This window comes from Parasteatoda tepidariorum, chromosome 10 (assembly GCF_043381705.1).
Source record: "Parasteatoda tepidariorum isolate YZ-2023 chromosome 10, CAS_Ptep_4.0, whole genome shotgun sequence".
NCBI classification, from domain to species: domain Eukaryota; kingdom Metazoa; phylum Arthropoda; class Arachnida; order Araneae; family Theridiidae; genus Parasteatoda; species Parasteatoda tepidariorum.
Genome location: NC_092213.1, coordinates 63,550,965 through 63,570,247, shown reverse-complemented (window position 1 = coordinate 63,570,247; position 19,283 = coordinate 63,550,965). Strand labels below are relative to the sequence as shown.

Here is a 19,283-nt window from a genome sequence, read left to right as displayed (position 1 = left end):
ACTTACGATGACATTTCCAATGCAATTTTAATCCTGATGATTTGCTCTTACTCTCCTAGAAGTTTGTTGCTACATTTATGCAACTCCCTTTTATCTATAACGTTTTTTAAACTCGTGTATTTTGACAAAAAATATACTAAAAATATACATTTTAAAAAAAATCTGTAGCTCTAGGTGCAAAACTAATTTTGGATTTGAAATCGCCTAACTTGAATTAGGCAATATTGAATATTTATATGAATGCAACTGAAAATTTATTCCTTTAGTGTTATGAGTACAAAATCTTTATTTCAAAATGTTTCTTCTTTATAAATTTAATCATACATAATTAATTACAATACATTTTTCTACTTGTAGGACAGTTTAACAATTTGGATCAAATTGGAAAACAATTTTAACTTTTTACATTAACCTTTTTATTTTTTGTATCATTTTTTGTTGTTGCATTGCTACAAACTGCTGTAGAAGTTTTAGTTAAACAAGTCTTCTGCAACTAACTGATTGTTTTAAAATGTGTTCTACAATTGGTGTTTAAAGCCGAAGACTTTTTTCGTCTCATGAAATAATGCAATTTTGTGAATAGTATGCTAATTTTTTCTCCTTAAGTTTTCAACAATTCCTTGTGTTTGTTAGACTGAGTTTAGTGTATTTGCCAACCCCCTCTAAGCTAATTCTGAAAATGGTACAAAATGTCAACCAAAGGAGAAGTCAACATTCTGTAAAAATGAAAAACATTTGAGGAATAAATTATTTGAAATTTAAAAAGTTACTCTAAGGTTACATTGTCAGAGCTCATAAAAATTTGTCCAAATTTAAAGTTATTCGTTAATTATATTAATTATCATTACGGAGGAAAATTCGGTTTTTAAATAAAGTTTACAAACTTTTGAAATATTTAAGTTATTTCCCCTTTCCAAAGTAGGCAACTCTTTACAGTAAGATACATAGATAGAATTAAAGGTATATAGCTTAAATTATAATTTTACTTCAAGGTAAGGCACTTGTGGCTTTTTTATTTTCCTTTTCAAAAAAGCTTGAAAAATACTGTTAAATTTGTTTTCTCTGAAATGGAACCATTCACTAATTTTGATTTCCTTTTCAAAAAAGCTTGAAAAATACTGTTAAATTTGTTTTCTCTGAAATGGAACCATTCACTAAATTTGATATTCCCATTTTGTGAGTATAAAATTGAAATTTGTGTATTTGTGTAATTGTAAATTAAAAATTTTTTCTAATAATATGGTATTTTATTTTACATGTTAACCGTCTTCTCTTTTACAGCGCCGATTAAAATACAATGATGCAAAGCTGAAAGCATTGAAGGCTCGAAATGATTATTTATTATGTATGGATGCTAGCAATGCTGCTATTCACAAGTATTTTGTGGATGATTTATCTGATATTATTGATGTAAGTTTATTTTTCTGCCATAATATTTGCTGTTATTAGGGCCCCATATAAATGTTTAGTAAGCACCCAATCGGGATAGGGGGTTTGTGATTTTCTAGTTTTTGCTGACAAGGGGATAGGTGCTGTGCTTTGTAAGACAGTAAATTGCCCTTATAAGTTACATCTTTTTATTTGAATTTAATGCTAAAATTAGGTAATTACAATAAACGTCAAAGTCAAAAACAGGGGGCAGTGTATTGTGATTTTCTTGTGTAAGCATGAAGGGATTTTGTGATTTGCGTACAAGAGAAAGTCTAAAATGGCCAAAACTAATCGTACATAATATAAATTGAACTGCTCCTTACTAAAAAAACATGTACAGGATGTTCCCTAATAATCACTCTTAATTTATATTTTTACAATCATTTCGGAAAATATGTGATGTTTAGAAAAAATTAAAACAAATTTTGGAGCTCAAATAAATATTTCAGGGAGAAAAAACAAAAACACAAATAAAAAATTGCTACAGGGTAAGGTGGGATTAAAATCATCAAAACTTGTTTGATTGAGATGTTTCAAATAATTAATTTTTCTTATCCTCTTTGTTTCCTCTGTTACTCAAACTAAGTTTTTGTATTTTCAGCTCTGCTTCCTTAATGGCAATTGTTAAATTTTTAATATTGTTTTTTTTCCTCTCTTAAATATTAGTTAGGGACCCCTAGTGTATTTCAAGTTTATTCCTGACAAGGATTATAAAAAAAATAATGCATGAAAAAATACATATTATTCGGAATTACAACTAAATTATTTTTATTCTGTATAAAAGCTTGAGATGCAATGTCACATAGTTTTAATTTTTTTATATATTTTATATATAATTAGCTGTAAGCATGAGCTGGAGCATTTGAGAGCTGTGTTTCTCTGGAGCTCTAAATTTTCCCAAGCTATGACTCCAACAATTTCATTGTATCCTACCGACTTTCTTGGGGCCTTCCTTCTTGTAACAGTATTGCCCGTTAACCAAGATGCTGTAGAAAGACTATTCTTGGCTAAAATACATTCATAATGATTTCAGATCAAATATGAAAGTGGATTTATTTGATTTCATTCTTTTCTTAAGACTAAAGAAATAACTCAACTGAGAATTGAATTAAATTTGTATTTTCTGTGTGAGATGATGATGATTATGTTATTATTTTTTAACGTTTTTATAGGGGAGGATAAATTAAAATTTGAAACTCAAAATTCCATAAGTAAATAGCGAAATTGCCAGCTGAAGCTTTATCTTATTGTTTGATATGAAGCTGTATTTGACGCATCAGTAATTGTTTGGCTCTAAGTCCCTTGTGATTAGTGGGCTAAAATGACTTTTAGATGACCAGTATTACTGTTATGCATTGTAGATAAAAATAGGAAGTATTTAAAGTTATTTTAGTAAGTGCTTGATCAAGTGCAAATGAAAGAGAATTAAAAAAAAAAAAAAAATCCGGCACTAATAAAGAGTATAGAGATACTGAGTTTCTGGCATCAAAAATTACAAAAGTTTTTGAATTTATATCAAATTCTCCCCTGCAGGTTTTTAATTGACTCATTTTCTATAATTTGTATTTAATAATTGGAATTAAGCTTTTTCACCTTATCCCTCAACGCATAGTAGTAACTATCTTACACTAGTCTTTTTATCTAAAAGTTTTGCACTGATTAATTTAAAGTTGTGTTGCTTAATTTTCCTGTTTGTATCTTAAATCTTCTTTTTTTAAAAATTGCAGTGTATGGATTTCGGTTTTCACACATCCATTGCTCACACTCTAATGGTTTCCATTAATGCTGAAGAGTGCCTTAAGAAATCGAAGCAGGCGAGCATCGATGGTCTTAACAAGTGCATTACAAATCTAGATTCTCGTGTAGACAAGCAGAGATTCCTTGAATACAACAACTCTGCGTTCATGGTGCCAAAGAAATTTGACTTCCAACCCCACAAAGGAGACGAGGTCATTAGAATTATCTGTTTTAAATATTATTAATATGTTTATTATTATTATTATAATGTTTTGAATATTATTAAAATTTCCCATTTGCATTTTTCAAAATTGAACAAGTATGTATTATTAAATATGTTTATTATTGTAATTATTATTATAATGTTTTAAATATTATTAAAATGTATAAATATTAATATTAAATATTATTTAATATTAATATTTTATATTATATTTAATATTAATATTTAAATATTAAAATATAAATAAAAAATTGACTTCGAACCCCACAAAGGAGACGAGGTCATTGGAGTATTATTTTCGAATATTATTAATGTGTTTTATTATTATAATTATTATTATAATGTTTTGAATATTATTAAAATTTCCCATTTACATTTTTCATAATTAAACAAGTATGATATATTTCAGGTAACACAAATTAGTGTAGAAAAACCAATCCAAGAAGAGTTGGAACAAAGGTATAAACTTGTGAACAATCGCCTTACCTCACTGAAGACAGAAAGTGAAGAGGTAGATATGATTAATATATGCTTTGATTACCACTTTTCTATTAAAATAATCTGCGGTCTAACTTCGATTATTTAAATGATCCCATATCAGTATTACATACTTTTAACATTATTATACATGTCTTACATTGATTAAAGCTGAACAAGGTATATAAAACACAAATAATGTCACAGAAATGAACATACTATAGTTTTGGTCTTATAAATAGGAAACTTTCTTAGTATTAGAACACTAAATATGTAATATGTTCATTGTTTTTTTTCTATGTATGTGGTTCACAGCCTCAAAACACAATTTTTACATTGTCATTCTTACAGTTCTGAGTATAAATGTAGAAATAAACAAAACTTAATCAGATAAGAATAAGCTGAAAATAGAAAAATTATTAATTTTTAGAAGAAACTTTTTTTTTTCTTCTGTTCGTGTATCTATTAAATCCTGTTCAATAAGAGAAAAAATACTTTTTTTATTGTGGGATTTAGAAAATGTTTATCAACTCTTGTCTAATTTCTAATTTAATCATATTTTTAGGTTTATTATTTCACTTGAAATATTTCAATTCATAAAAATTTTAAATATTATTCTAAATAAAAAAATATTCACAGAATATATGGGGGGGGGGGAAGAATTATACAGTTCTTTCAAGAGATTTAAACAACATTATTTTTTTTACTGTTCTTAATAAGAAAATTGAAAGTTTGTGTTTGTTTAAGTGTTTATAAAGCCTGGAAAATATTGCAAAAGGGCATTTCCTTTAATAAAAATATTTATTGGTTTTTAATTTTTATAATATTTTGTGCAAACATAATATTGTAACTTCATTGTATAACTTCTGTATTGTATAACTTCATTGTATAACTGTATTGTATAACTTCATTTGTTAATTATGACTTTTCTAACAATATTTGTTAATTACAAAAGAACTTAACATCGGCAAAAATATTTATCTAAGAGATATAAAAAGATTAGAATACTCACATGACATCATTTTGCAGAATATTAAACAGATAAAATATTGTACAGTAGAATCATAAGATACTTGTACTACCTAATATACTTGTAGCATTAGCCATATCATTTTGTACAAACCTACAATCAGACCACAGATAAACTGCTAAGGCATTTGTGGTTAATATTTAGTTAACTGTAATTGGAATTTTAAATTTATCATTTTAATTGGGTATAATCTATCCCTTTGAAAAGGAAAATATTAATTAATATTTTCTTAAGATTTCTGAATAATAAGTAAATGTTTAAAAAAATTTATTTACTAAATTTTTTTTTCTTCATTTCTTTCTTAGATCTGGAAAACTTTAGAAACAGCAGAAAAAACTTTATTGGAAATGATTAGCATTAAAGATTTTGACTGCACCATTCTATTTGAAGAAGACGGGTCAAGCAGGAATGGTTTAAAACAACCAGAAACACTGGCTTTGAAACGTAGAGCAGACAAGCAAGAGACTGAAGACTTTTATTTAAATGTTAGTATTTAATTGTTGATCTGAAATCTTAATGCACTGAATTGAACTGAATACCCTGTTATAATTATATAATGATTATTTGTTATTTAAATGAATCGTTCGATTGTTAAATATAAGGTAACTATGATTAACTGATAATTTATATTTTTGGGTAACATAGTTGTTAAATTAATATTTTTCAATAAATTTAGATATTTCTAAACAGTAGTTGATAGTGTAGGAAATGGTCACTTAAAAGTACACTTATACACATATAAAAATTTACTTACAATTATCAGTAAAAAATTTCACAACAAAAAATTTCACAGTGTATAACGAATGACTTATTTGAGTTAACAATAAAATTAGTGTAAGTTGTAAGCCATATGTTGTTTAAATTTAATTATAATATTTTAACAGTTTAAGAATATAATGGAAAAGCAAGTTTAGGGACAGTAAAAAATTTTTAAAATCAACCTTTTAGGATAGATTAAACACCTTTAAAAATTAAACTTTTTTAAAAACTTAAATAATTAAATTGTTGTTTTATGCACGTGTATCTGAGAAATAGTTTTGTACACAAATATTTTGCTTAGAATATTTTATTTTTATTATGTTGTATGTCTAAACTCAAGTGTAAAATTTGAAGAGTATACTGAATGAACAAATTAAGGGGCACGAGTTAATCTTAAGACATAATTGCAAAGATTACATCTTATTGCTATAGACTTGTCTATGTTATAGACTTGTGTATGTAAAACTCATAAATTACTTTTAACATTTATAATGTTTTATTGAATAGGTGATAATAAAGAATTCTTTTTTATTTCATTCATCTAATTGCATGCTTTTAATAAATTAGGTATTATATATACATTTTAAGAATTAAAGTGATGGTGAAAACTTTTTCCAGAAATTCTCTCAATACATCATGACAAACAATCTGATTGCCCGACTTCAAGCTAAATCTGATGTTATTCGCCAAGGTCTTGGAATAGAAGGGGATGAAGTTCCAGTTTTGCCAGGCGGTGCATCTCCACACATTGCACAAAGACCGCACAATCTTCCTCAGAGGCTGAGGAAAAAACGCATTGGCCGCACACCTTTGGTGGGTCAACCCAAACTCTTCGGTGGAAGCTTGGAGGAATACCTTGAAGTAACTATTTTATCATATTATTATCTTAGCTTGGATGTTAAATTTACATAAATCGTTTATCTATTTGCTTACCCTATTTTGCTTGTTTTTTTAGGCAGTTAATCAGGAAATACCGTTGATAATCAGAAGTTGCATAAGAGTAATCAATTTATATGGTAACTATTTTTTATTATTATATTGTTCGTATAATGGTCTTGAATAGCGGAGCAGCACCTTCATTTATTATTTTGTCGTACAGAATTTTAAAGTCTACCATTTTTGCATTTATTTTTTTTAAATATGCAAAAGAGATGTAATTATTTGGATATTTTCTCTTTGGGTGCCATTCCATTTTAAAGATTTAAGCAAATATTGTTATTAGCCGAGCACTTTCCGACATCGTATTGCCAATCTTCTTCACATTATCAGCAAATTACAAACATCCATGTGAGTTTTCATAATACTTTAATCACATGAATTATAAACCACTCATTTGAAATGATAACATTTTTAATATTATACTGCAGTGTGTTATTTTCTTTCTTTATTTACATCGTATCACTTAACTTGATTTTTGATTCTTATACTCTAGTATTCAAGGAAATTAAGTGAATTTATTTTATAATAGGTCCTGTACTAAAATCCATATTTATAGAGCAGTTGTTTTTTCAAACATTTTTATGATGATTCTTTTCAAGTGTAATTTTTTAAAAGCAATTATCAATTTGAATTATCTGAAATTAAGGATGACCTTTATGGTACTATGCAGTACCATCAAATTAAAATATTTCTTTAAAAAATTAATACAATGCTGTTTTAGTTTTTAAGCAAGTATTTAAATTTCTTTTACTTGTGTTACAATTTTTTTGTTTGATAATGTTTTAAATTTTCATATTTAATTTATTTTATTAAAAATATTTCTCATTTTATTTTAGGATTGCACCATCAAGGTATATTCAGAGTATCGGGCTCTCAAGTGGAAATAAATAATTTCCGGGAAACTTTTGAGAGAGGTTTGTAATTACTTTTAAATTTTACTTCTACAAATGGAAATGCTACTTAATCCACTTTTCCACAATTGAATAGATTTTAATTCTGTCTATAAAGTTGCAAGAAAATGCATTTGTGCAAAAAACTCTATTTTTCATAGTGTTTTCTATTTTTTATAGNAATCGGTTTAGTACTGTACTTTAATCACATGAATTATAAACCTCTCATTTGAAATGATAACATTTTTAATATTATACTGCAGTGCGTTATTTTCTTTCTTAATCTATATCGTATCACTTAACTTGATTTTTGATTCATATACTCTAGTCAAGGAAATTAAGTGAATTTATTTTATAATCGGTCCTTTACTAAAATCCATATTTATTCTTAGAATAGTTGTTTTTTCAAACATTTTTATGAGAATTCTTTTCATGTGTAATTTTTTAAAAGCAATTATCTATTTGAATTATCTGAAATTAAGGATTACCTGTTTTTGGATTTTATGGTACTATGCAGTACCATCAAATTAAAATATTTGTTTAAAAAATTAATACAATACTGTTTCAGTTTTTTAAACAAATATTTTAATTTTTTTTTTACTTGTGTTACAACTTTTTTGTTTGATAATATTTTAAATTTTCATATTTAATTAATTTTATTAAAACTATTTCTAATTTTATTTTAGGATTGCACCATCAAGGTATATTCAGAGTATCGGGCTCTCAAGTGGAAATAAATAATTTCCGGGAAACTTTTGAGAGAGGTTTGTAATTACTTTTAAATTTTACTTCTACAAATAGAAATGCTACTTAATCCACTTTTCCACAATTGAATAGATTTTAATTCTGTCTATAAAGTTGCAAGAAAATGCATTTGTGCAAAAAACTCTATTTTTCATAGTGTTTTCTATTTTTTATAGTGTCTTTTTTTTCCCCTTCTATGTTATGGATGAATCCTTTTTTTTTCTTCTTCACATTCATGCTAATTTATTTTTAATTCGCATCTAACTCTCCAAATTTTTGTTTACATTCACTGTTAATGACTGCTGTTAATGAGTGTAACCATAGTAATTATTCATAAAGAGTTTGTTGTAAACAACTTATACACTAGTAAATTTGAGGCATTAGTATTTTATTAGCGAATTAGTATTTTTTTTAGCTTTGAACAGCTCCTAAAATGATCCAAAACTCTTGAGACAACCATCTGAGAATTAAGTGAAATTATTTAATAGATAATTTCACAGCTGCCAACCCTTCCGGTTTTTTATCGAAACTGCTGCCTTCCGGTTTTTTATTTTAATCTTCCGATTTTCCTCGATTTAAAAAAAATTCCCATTTTATTAAATATTTTTTGCAACAGAGTCACGATCCAAATTTGTACTATCACCAACAGTGTGTTACTATCACTGCCAGTTTTAGTAGGGGATTCTACTGGTGTGAATATTGGTAATCTAGTTTTAACTAGTTTGAAATCACTTCACATACCAATTGAAAATTGCATCGCCATTAGTTGTGACAATGCTCCTGTAATAGTGGGGCAGAAATCTGATGTTTTTTCTGTATTACAAAAAGCGAATATAAATATAGCCTTGCTGGATTGCTGTTGTCACTTATTGAACATAGCTGCAGAAAGAGGGTCATCAGCCTTGTCTTTTAAGATTGATGAATTACTCATTGATTTGTATTACTATCTTGAAAAAAGTTCTGTGCCAATAGCAAAGAATTTCGAAACAGTGAAAGAAGATAGAATGGGCAGTCGATGGGTTTTTATTGGAGAACTGAAGAATGAAATGGGCCAATTTAAATGTAAAAACATTTCTAAATTTATATTATCTGTGTTATCTTTCTCACATTCAAATGCAGAATGTGAACGTGTGTTCAGTCAGGTTAAAAAAAACTAGAACACAGCTTAGATCATCTCTTAGTGATGAGATGCTAGAAAAAATATTACAAGCTGATTATTTTTGTAAAAATCAAAATTGCTACAATGTAACATTTGATGAAATTTTTTTAAAGAAAGCCAAATCGTGCACATATCAAACTTTGAAAAATAATTAAAATTGATGCCCCTAAGTGTTCTTAATTGTCTTAAAATCTTTAAATTGAATTGTGTTCAGAAGAAAAAATACGTTGAAATTTTACAGCTTTTAATATCTTCCTTTTTTTTGAAAACCCACTGTTGGCAGCTGTGTAATTTCTAAAGTAAAAAAATATTTCATAATTGTGTTACATAAAAAGAAATGTTTTCTACACTTTGTCACACTGTGTTAAACATAGGATCAAAAATACTCAATAGAAACTCAATTAACTTAGAAAAGAATGAACGCAATTTTAAATTAATAAAAACTAAGAACTTTCTATGTTCTCGTTTTAATGATGCTTTAAAGGATCACTCATTTTGAGTAAGTGAGTAATTAACTGATAAATGTCAATCAATTTAACGTTATGAGATAGGCATTCACTATAGCAGTTATAACAATACAGATAACAGATTAATAAGAAGATGCTAACAAATAATGAAATTTTAGTGTCTTTCAAATGGGCCACTGAATTGTTTTCTCTTGATTTTGTAGCTGTTCAAATATATCTATGTTTAATTTTATAGGACTTTTACTAATTTGTTTCTTAAATGTACATATTTTCTTTATTAGTGTGCCCAAGTGAAACTACTAGATAACTTCTTTGACTTGTATATTTGGTTTAAAAAGTTTTTGAAGACTAATTGCATCTTTTATTCCAGGAGAAGATCCTTTAGCTGATGTCTCAGATGCAAGTGATATTAATTCAGTTGGAGGTGTTCTTAAACTTTATCTAAGAGAACTACGTGAACCTCTTTTTCCAATCTTTTATTTTGATCAGCTTGTTGATATATCTCGTAAGTTTTTAAAGTAGCTATTAGATAATTTAATTTAAATACTTATTTTAAAATTGTTTATTAGAATCAGTACATGAAATAAAATCATCTCAAAATGAAAAAGTTCAGGAATTAAACTTTCTCATTTTTTGGAAGATTTTCGTAATTTGTACTATTCCTCCTACTATCTTAAAATAGGAGGAGTAATGTTACATTACTTGTTTAGAAGTTGCTTTTATGTTTTTGTAAACAACTGTTTAAATCACTAATTTGTTATTAAATATCCATTGCGTGCTTTTTAAGTAAATTTTACTATGCATTATTCAAAAAGTATTCTGTATGTTTCTTGATTTTTTTCATTTTTTTATAATCAAAATTTAAACAATAAAATTAGTTGAATTTTAAGAATCTTGTTCACCCATGAAATATTTTTAAGTTATTTTGAAAAATATTTGTTACTATTACTGCTAATCATTCTTTTGTTTTTAATTGTTATGTAGTTTTCAAATAAACTTGGTTGCAGATATCTCTAAATATATATTTTAATGTACTTATCATTGTTCAACTTTAGTATGATTTTTCTACCATGATGTAAAAAACAAAGGGTGGTGCATTTCATCTCACTCCGAAATTGTTCTGTACTGCCATATTATTACTATATTTACCTATATAATTCTTATATTAAAACTTTGCTTAAAAGTATAGCATAATGTTGTAAAATATGTTATGTTTTAAAATTATATTTTGTTGTTCCTATATGAATTATTTATTACTATACATTTTTAAAAATTGTACAACCATTATTCATTAAAAGCTTATATTTATGGATATTTATAAAGAAAACTTATTCATATTCAAATAAAACTTTATTTTGAAGTAAAAACATACATAATATGTATTACATAAAAAATATATAATTTGTAATTTTTTTAAATGAATATTTAAATAAGCTGCTAATAAAATTAAGTTAATAGGTTATTATGATTTAATTTTTTAAGCTAAACTTACTTTAAAAAGACCACATTTGCTGTGTGTTAAAGCATTGAAATAAAAACTGTACTGAAAACATCACGTTTATGTAATTAACTTAAAGGATAAATTAAATACGAATTTTAAAATTTATATTTTAAGTTTAAAAATTTATTATATATATTATTTGATTTCTGTTAAAAATTCATTTATTAGAATTATTTACAAATTTTTAGTATTTATACACAAAGAATATGCTGAATATGAATATATTCAGCATAATTTCAAATATGAATATTTGAAATGAATATGAATATTTTCAGCATAAATCATCAAAATTTTCTTTTTGAAAGGGAAAAAAATGTGCATGTCCTCATAGTGTTACTTAATTCTGACCTTTATTAAATTAAGACATATATGCTTCATTCGACACATCAATTAACTCCACTTTCTGTAACTTTTTTAATTTTCAAGCACTTGATTGAGTGTTAACTGCATTTTTTAAGACACCATTAAATGACAAAAAAAAATTTAATAATTGAGTAATATAAATTTATTTCTAATATATTAATTTATATATATATNTCAAGTTTTAGATAAAATTGTATTAAAATATATATGTAAAAATAATTGTCTTGTGATGATTAAGCATGCAACTTCCTTTTATTTGTTTTAGAAGTGGAGTCAAAGAAAGAGTTCATCTATAGAGTTAGAGATGTTGTGAATAATTTACCTCGATCAGTTGTCATTGTTCTCAGATATTTATTTGCATTCCTTAATCAGTAAGTTTTTTTTATTATCTTTTAGCAACAAATAATTAATGCAATGTTACTAAAAACTTGTACTTGTATAATTGAATAATGTGTAAATGAAATTAAATTAACTACTGAGAAATGTGCCTCATTTTGAAATTTAATGTATAATATTTTAACTCATTTGTACTTGTATTCATTTATCGATTTCAAAATCAAAACAAACTGGTTTTAATTTATATATATAAGTTTGGTTAACCCACAATCGGCCATTATATTTTTGGCAACGTAATTTTAAATTTAATAAGTTATTTTAAATAGTTATTGGCATTTAGTATTTTTTTAAAATATTAGCCATGAGTCTAATGGTATGTTATTTATTTCATAGTTTTTGTCATTATTTTTATTTTTGTGCCTGAAAAAGAAGTTTTCAGATTCAATGCTGTAATTAAAATTTCAGAGAAGTGTAACTGTTCCCATTTATATAATGAATTTAAATGATTTTATCATGAACGAGTTTTTAAATAGAAGTTTAAAAACTTATTATTATTCTTTAGTTTTTTTGCAAAATATTTTTCATTAAAAAATTAATAAATAAAGGAATTAAGTTTTTATATTATATCTATACATATATTTATCTTGAGCTCTGCACCTTAGTCTAGTCTTGTTAGTGTCTTTTGTGCATTAAGAAAAACGTTTTTTTTTTTATTATTTTTTTTATAACTTGTCATTCAATCTGAATGCAGTGCTTACCATAAAATAAAAAATTAAAATTTCAATTTTTTTCAAAAGATTTATGCAAATATTTTATAGAGCTTTTATCTCTGTCAGTCAATATTTAATAGAGCTTTTATCTCTGTCAGTCATAATGTGCTCACGATTTTAAGACCCTAAATATTTAAAACAAATGTTTCTAGAATAACCCTATAAAAAATGTATGTATAACTCTTGCAATTTATGTACATTATACAATTTCTATAATTTGCAATGCATCAATTTATTTTTAGCTTATCAGAATTCAGTGATGAAAATATGATGGATCCGTACAACCTGGCAATCTGCTTTGGTCCTACTCTTCTACCCATTCCTGAGGACAAAGATCAGGTTCAATATCAGAACCTAGTAAATGAGCTTATAAAGAACATCATCATATATCAAGAAGAAATATTCCCAGATGATGGTGGTATAGTCTATGAAAAGTACATTAGCACAAATGTCCCTGATGAAAAGTAAGTTAAACATTTACTATTTTATTTTTAAATTAAAATTTTGGTATACTTAAAGAAACCCCTATTTTGTTATGTCAGATATAAAAAAAATTGTGTTTATTTTAAAACTACGTATTTTTATAACCTAAAACAAATTCAATATTGTAAGACAATTGCTTAAAAACTTGAATTTGAATGTTTTTAAAATTATATTAACCTTTCTAAAGAAAATAAGCTTGACCATAGATACTTAGTATTATTATTTTGCGTATTTTATTTAGACTGTCATTTAAGATTTAGTTTGTTTTTCAGGGAGTGTTGCATTTTTAAGAAGTGCTTAAAGGTGCTTATTTTCGATTTCCATTTTTTAAAAGCCCTTAAAGGTGTTTTTTTCATTGGGCATTTTTAAAAAGTGCTTAATTTTCCCTTTTCCAAATTGAGATTTTTCGTTTACCTTGTTGATTTTCACTACGAATTATGCAAAGAAAAACATGATTCACATTGTTCTATTCAACGTTTTCACAATTAATTTAACCCCAATCTATTTTGGCACATCGTCAGTCCGTAGCGTATAAAAACGCCATTCGATTTACATGATTCAAAAATTTTAACAATTGTCAAAAACAATGTCAAATTTTTTTATATTTTTAGACATGACGGTTAAAACCAGATTAAACCGTCAATTGTCAAAAACTTACCTAATTATATTTTTTTAAAGTGCTTAAAAATATTATTTGAGTACTTGAAAAGTGCTTAAAAGGTACTTATTTTTATTGAATAATTTGGCTACGCACCCTGTTTTTAGAAACCTTTCAGATAATTATTGTAGGTTTTAGTTAGTAAAACCAGTAAAAAAAATTTATACTTTATAGTGGTTAAAACATAATAAAAATTGATTTATTTTTAAAAATAAAGCAATACATCAGTACAAATACTATTTATTAATAAATACTTCAGTAAAGTTGCATGAAGTAAAAAATCGTGTGTGTTTTGATTTGCCTAAAAAACATTGATTAATATGCGTCATTCTGCAATATTAACGAATATAATTTATTAAATACATACACATTTCTCCTTTATTTAATCCAAAATTCCTATATTGTATATCAATAACTACTTAAATTTTTTATTTAAATGTTTTCAAAATTATATCAAGCTTTCCCAGGAATTTATTTATGTTAAAATAGCTTTGAAATTATTTACTGTAATGTATATACAGCTTTATTAATCTATTGCATTGAAAGTCATTTAAAAAATTTTTTTTTACAGTGATGTTGGTGATTCACCTCCTGATCCTGTATCAGAATTAGCAGATGATTCAGAAGTTGATACTGTGCAGAGTGAAGATGGTACATTTATAAGTTTATCTTTTCTTTATATAGAATTGCCTCCATATTATACTGTCCTAGTTTACCTAGTAGTGAAATATTTAAGCTACTTTCAATACAAAATGTCAGCTTTCTTTTAAAATGTCGCCATTTAAATGGTGAAATCCAATCCCCAATCTTATCAATTTATCTTAAATCCAATTTATATTTTTTGAATGCTTTTTATTCCCATTAATTTCGTACTATTAGTCTATATAGCAAATGTGAATGTATATCTTATAAAACATGTGTCTGCCTAGTGAGGGGGGGGGGAAATTATCTTGAATAAATTTTGATATAATGATCAAATTCTTAGGCACTAGGACTCAATCTTAATCATTTAAGAGGGTGACCTAAAATATGGTTTAAGGATTTAAAATAAATTATGTGTTGAAAGTTCGATTACTAAGGAACTGTTAGATTTTGTATTTTGCCTTATAAAATTACCTTCTTTAATATGATGCAAATATTTGTATACATTACAATTCAAACTTTTCTCGATTATTATGAAATAAAATAGTTATTAAAAATGAGATTTTGCATGGATTATTTTTGGATAAATGAATTTTAGAATTGTCTGGATAAATTTCTTGAGATATAGTGAAATATGCAAAAAGTAAAATTAACATTAATGGGCCCAAACTTTTAATAGCCATTCTAACCAAACTAGTGGGGCCATATTTCCCAGATTGCGGCTACTCCCTATTACTTTAAGGGTCATAAATCCACATCCTTCAACAAAAAAAAGGTATGTTTATTCAGAGAAAGTATGTTTTTGTGTCTGATTTCGTAACTTAAAATATCATCCGCAGTAATTAATTAGCATATTTTAATCACTCCTCAAACTATGAAAATAAGAGTTTTTGTAAGTGAAAAAACGATCATTAGATTAAAAATTATTCACGGTAATTTTATTTTTTTTGTGCACTGGGCATTATTTTAAGGAGGTGAGATTAAAAATTAAGTCTTGAACATGGACAATTTGACATGATTAATTTAAACTAGATTAATTATAAATAAAATTGTTTAAGAAGTTTATTTAACTATTAAAAATCTTGCAACCTATTTTTAATTAGGTAACTACTTAAAAAAAATGTGTTTTTTTTTGTAGGTTTCTTTATTGATTAAGATTATAATAATAAACATTGTTAAAAAGAAATTATGGATATTTACTGACACATAAAATTTTTTATGAACTAGGGCTTTTTTATTTCATACTTTATGTATTCATTTTTTGTACAATGTCATATTTGTATGTTTTTCTTACATAGCTAACAGTAATAAACATTGAAACTGCCTTTTATTATTTTGATTTGCATTTATTTGATTTGATTTATTTATTTTTATTTTGCTTTTTAAGTGCCAAAATTTTTAACAAAAGTTTTGTTCTTTTTTTTCTTCCTTTGTTAATGTTTGACTAATGTAGTTATAACAAATTTCAGATGCTGTATTCCCTGAGCAAGAGATAGCCTTCAATTTATTTGGCAGTATGTTTTTCCTCCCTTTTAAAACTTTTTGCTTTCCAATTTTTTTTTTATTTAAAGAAAAAATAACTTGTTTTTCTTCTTATGCTTTATTAATTTTGTTTTCCTTTCAACTCCAAATAGTTTTTTAATGAGTTTTATGATTATCAATGTTAAGTTTTGAAATTTTTGTAATAAGTATGCCATTTAAAAAGAACTAGCAGTAATAAATTCAGTAGTTGTGTTTCAGTTCCTTGAAACATATTATTCTGACTTTCTTTTTAAAATATTTTTCCCTATTCAAATAATGTAGCGATTTCTTAACAATGAAATGTAACACTTCGCAATCATTGAATATTTTTCTAATAATGTGTTTTGAATTAACATACAATTTGAATCTCTTTGTATGTTTTCTTATTAAAATGTTTCTCTGTGTTTTTCAAGTGTGAAAAAGATATTTAGTTCATTTTATGATGTTACTGGAATTTGCGAATAGTTAAATCTTTCCATTACTAATTTTATACTTAAATTTTATTTTGAATTTTGATTTTTAAAAATTTTAAACGTTCTAATGATAAATTCTTTTTTTATTTGTTTAACTGATCGTTGCAACTATTGCAATGGTTATTATGGAAGTTCATATTTCTTGTCTGGTTACTGAAAATTATAAACAAGCATATATGTTATTGTAGTTTCAGTCATTTTTCTTATTGAAGTGCTGGAGAGCTAGAAGCCCCATGACCTAATAGTCAATGGCTGGCATTTGTTTAATAATAAAAATAAGTACATTATTCTGAACTATGCATTATTATATATGAACTACATTAATTACATTACAATACATTATTATATATGAACTATGCATCAAAATAAATAAATAGATCTGTATGTTTATGATATTTTATTTAAAAAGGAAAAAAAAACTTAGTTCTTAAGACAATAAACATCTTTTGTAAAATTTATCCCAAACTTGAACAGAAAATGGAAATTTTAAAGATTGTTTTGCTTTTGTCTCAGTTTAAATTATAATTTCATCTGTTCTTAGTGTGTAAAAGAACTATTGTATAACTTATTAAAAGCTTTCTTTTGTATTTAAACTCTTGAAACTTTTTGATTACTTATTAAGTTTAAATTATATGTGATTGAAAATTTAACTATTTTAATTCCTTTGGTGATATCCCCTGAATTTGAGACGGGTTGTTTCACCCCTGTATAATATTTCCTTAGCTTATATCAGAAGAAAACTGGTTTTTCAACAAAGAGAAAAACAATATAGATAAAAGTCCCACTTTTCATGTTTATGACTGCAGGAGGGTTGAAATAAAATAGTTTTATAAATCTCAGCACAACATAATAGCTCTGTGCATCAATATGAAATGTAATCATCTCATGATATATGGTATAACAAATGACTATAACAATAACAGCTACAGGATCTTACATTAATAGCAATAAAGAAATTCTTGAGAGATGCCTGCAACAATGCTTTGTTCACATACCTACATGGATATCTGCATTAATTGAAAGAATTTTTTGATGAATTGATGGTAATTTTCAATATATGTTGATTGCATATTGGATTTCTGTCATTTATCTATTGAAAGGGAATGAAAAATTGTTCTAAGTGATTATTTTGTAAATAATTGTGATCTATCTTTGACTATTTTTGGAAGTAAATAAAGTACCTACCTCTTGCCTTTGCTAACTAATAGTCATTGAGTAGCTTCCCTGGCAGCAAAATAACTTGGTCCTTCATTGAACCAATATTCATGATCTTGGTTAAGTAAGGTTTCAAAAGGCAGTTTTTCTCATATTGGCCCTATATAAAATTGCCCAAATCACCCGATATCTTATTTTCATTATTCAGCCTATATAGGCTATTCTAGGATCAATATTAAAAAATCTAGACATCCATATATTGATCCCTCTATACATGTTCTTCTAGGACCCACATTGAGCCAAGTTCAAGCCCAACCGGCACCAAGGTAAAATTGTTTCCTAGGGTTCAGGTAGCCTCTTTTTTGGTAAAATGTAGAACAGCAGAAAATGTGAACACTATGAGGCAAACAATTTTAGGATTTATAGATTTTTCCACTACAAACTTGTGGACAAGGAATAAGAGCAAGACATAATCTAATTTCCTATTAATGTAAAGCAAATTATTTTCTGAAACATCCCATTGTGAGCCAGGGGATCATCAGAACTAAAGTTTCACAATTTTATGACAAATGGTTTCAGCAATGCACTTGTCTGCCTTTACTTCCTAGACTACCCTAGACGGTGCTTATCGATCTGAAGCTGGGTGGGCTTTAAGCCGCCGCTAGGAATTGAAACTCAGTACTTCACTCTGTCTTCCTAAAATGTCTTTAAAGACCCATATCTTAGATTTACAATTCGTGTGATGTTTCTTATTTATTAAAATGTATGATCAGTTATTAGTCATATATATTAATTGTTTTCCTTCTTTGTTTTTAGAAACTGAAGTGATGGAAGCTGTTGCACAATTTGATTTCAATGCTCGCTCTCAGAGAGAACTATCTTTCAAGAAAGGCGATACCCTACTGTTGCAGAATCAAGTCTCAAATGATTGGTGGAAAGGAAGCTTCCTTGGACGAGAGGGTCTCATTCCTGATAAATATATCCTCTTAAAAATTAGGTAGCTATTGAATATCCATCTGCAGAATGGACTTATTCCTGATAAATATATCATCGTAATTTCATTGTTATTGCATATATTTTATTAGCCATTTTTGTGAGTAGTACTTATTTCTGATTATTGTACGTATGGGGATTATTATCATTATTCGATTCCTATTAAAAAGGATCTGGATTCTTGTATTCCCAAAAAAAATTTCCTCTTAAAATTTTAGTATTTACTCATGTAGAATTTGTCATGTACTCATGTAGAATTTGTCTTAGTTTTAAATAAGTGTTTACTTTATTTTATAACTCAGACACAATTAGATTTCGGATAATCAATTTTTTGAGATTTCGGATACTGTTCCTTCCCACTTTTAGAGAATAGAAAATAATATCTTGCAAAATAGAGTTATTAGTGTAGTCAATTAAATAACACTTTGAAAATTATTCTAGATAAAATAACCTTTGCTAATTTTAGTATTATTAAATATTGAGCTTTCTTTCTATCTGACATTTTTGTTTTAACAGATATTGTTCTTTAAGA

At 26.3% G+C, this 19,283-nt stretch overlaps 1 protein-coding gene across 7 annotated transcripts in view; it reads left to right on the top strand.

Moving 5' to 3' along the window:
• The window catches only part of LOC107448763 (SLIT-ROBO Rho GTPase-activating protein 1), a 217,266-nt gene that overhangs the window by 193,855 nt on the left and 4,128 nt on the right, over positions 1 to 19,283 (top strand). For 4 of the 7 annotated variants that reach the window (XM_043045560.2, XM_043045559.2, XM_043045565.2 and 1 more), the window contains exons 6-18: positions 1,282 to 1,410; positions 3,159 to 3,380; positions 3,801 to 3,902; positions 5,204 to 5,383; positions 6,276 to 6,518; positions 6,613 to 6,673; positions 7,433 to 7,510; positions 10,227 to 10,361; positions 11,986 to 12,091; positions 13,069 to 13,290; positions 14,539 to 14,618; positions 16,079 to 16,123; positions 18,575 to 18,755. In XM_043045560.2, coding sequence (XP_042901494.1) covers positions 1,282 to 1,410; positions 3,159 to 3,380; positions 3,801 to 3,902; positions 5,204 to 5,383; positions 6,276 to 6,518; positions 6,613 to 6,673; positions 7,433 to 7,510; positions 10,227 to 10,361; positions 11,986 to 12,091; positions 13,069 to 13,290; positions 14,539 to 14,618; positions 16,079 to 16,123; positions 18,575 to 18,755 — 1,784 coding nt within the window. Of the gene's footprint in view, positions 1 to 1,281; positions 1,411 to 3,158; positions 3,381 to 3,800; positions 3,903 to 5,203; positions 5,384 to 6,275; positions 6,519 to 6,612; positions 6,674 to 7,432; positions 7,511 to 8,172; positions 8,251 to 10,226; positions 10,362 to 11,985; positions 12,092 to 13,068; positions 13,291 to 14,538; positions 14,619 to 16,078; positions 16,124 to 18,574; positions 18,756 to 19,283 lie in introns of all 7 variants that reach the window. The other 3 variants (XM_071187096.1, XM_043045562.2, XM_071187095.1) reach the window with 2 other exon arrangements.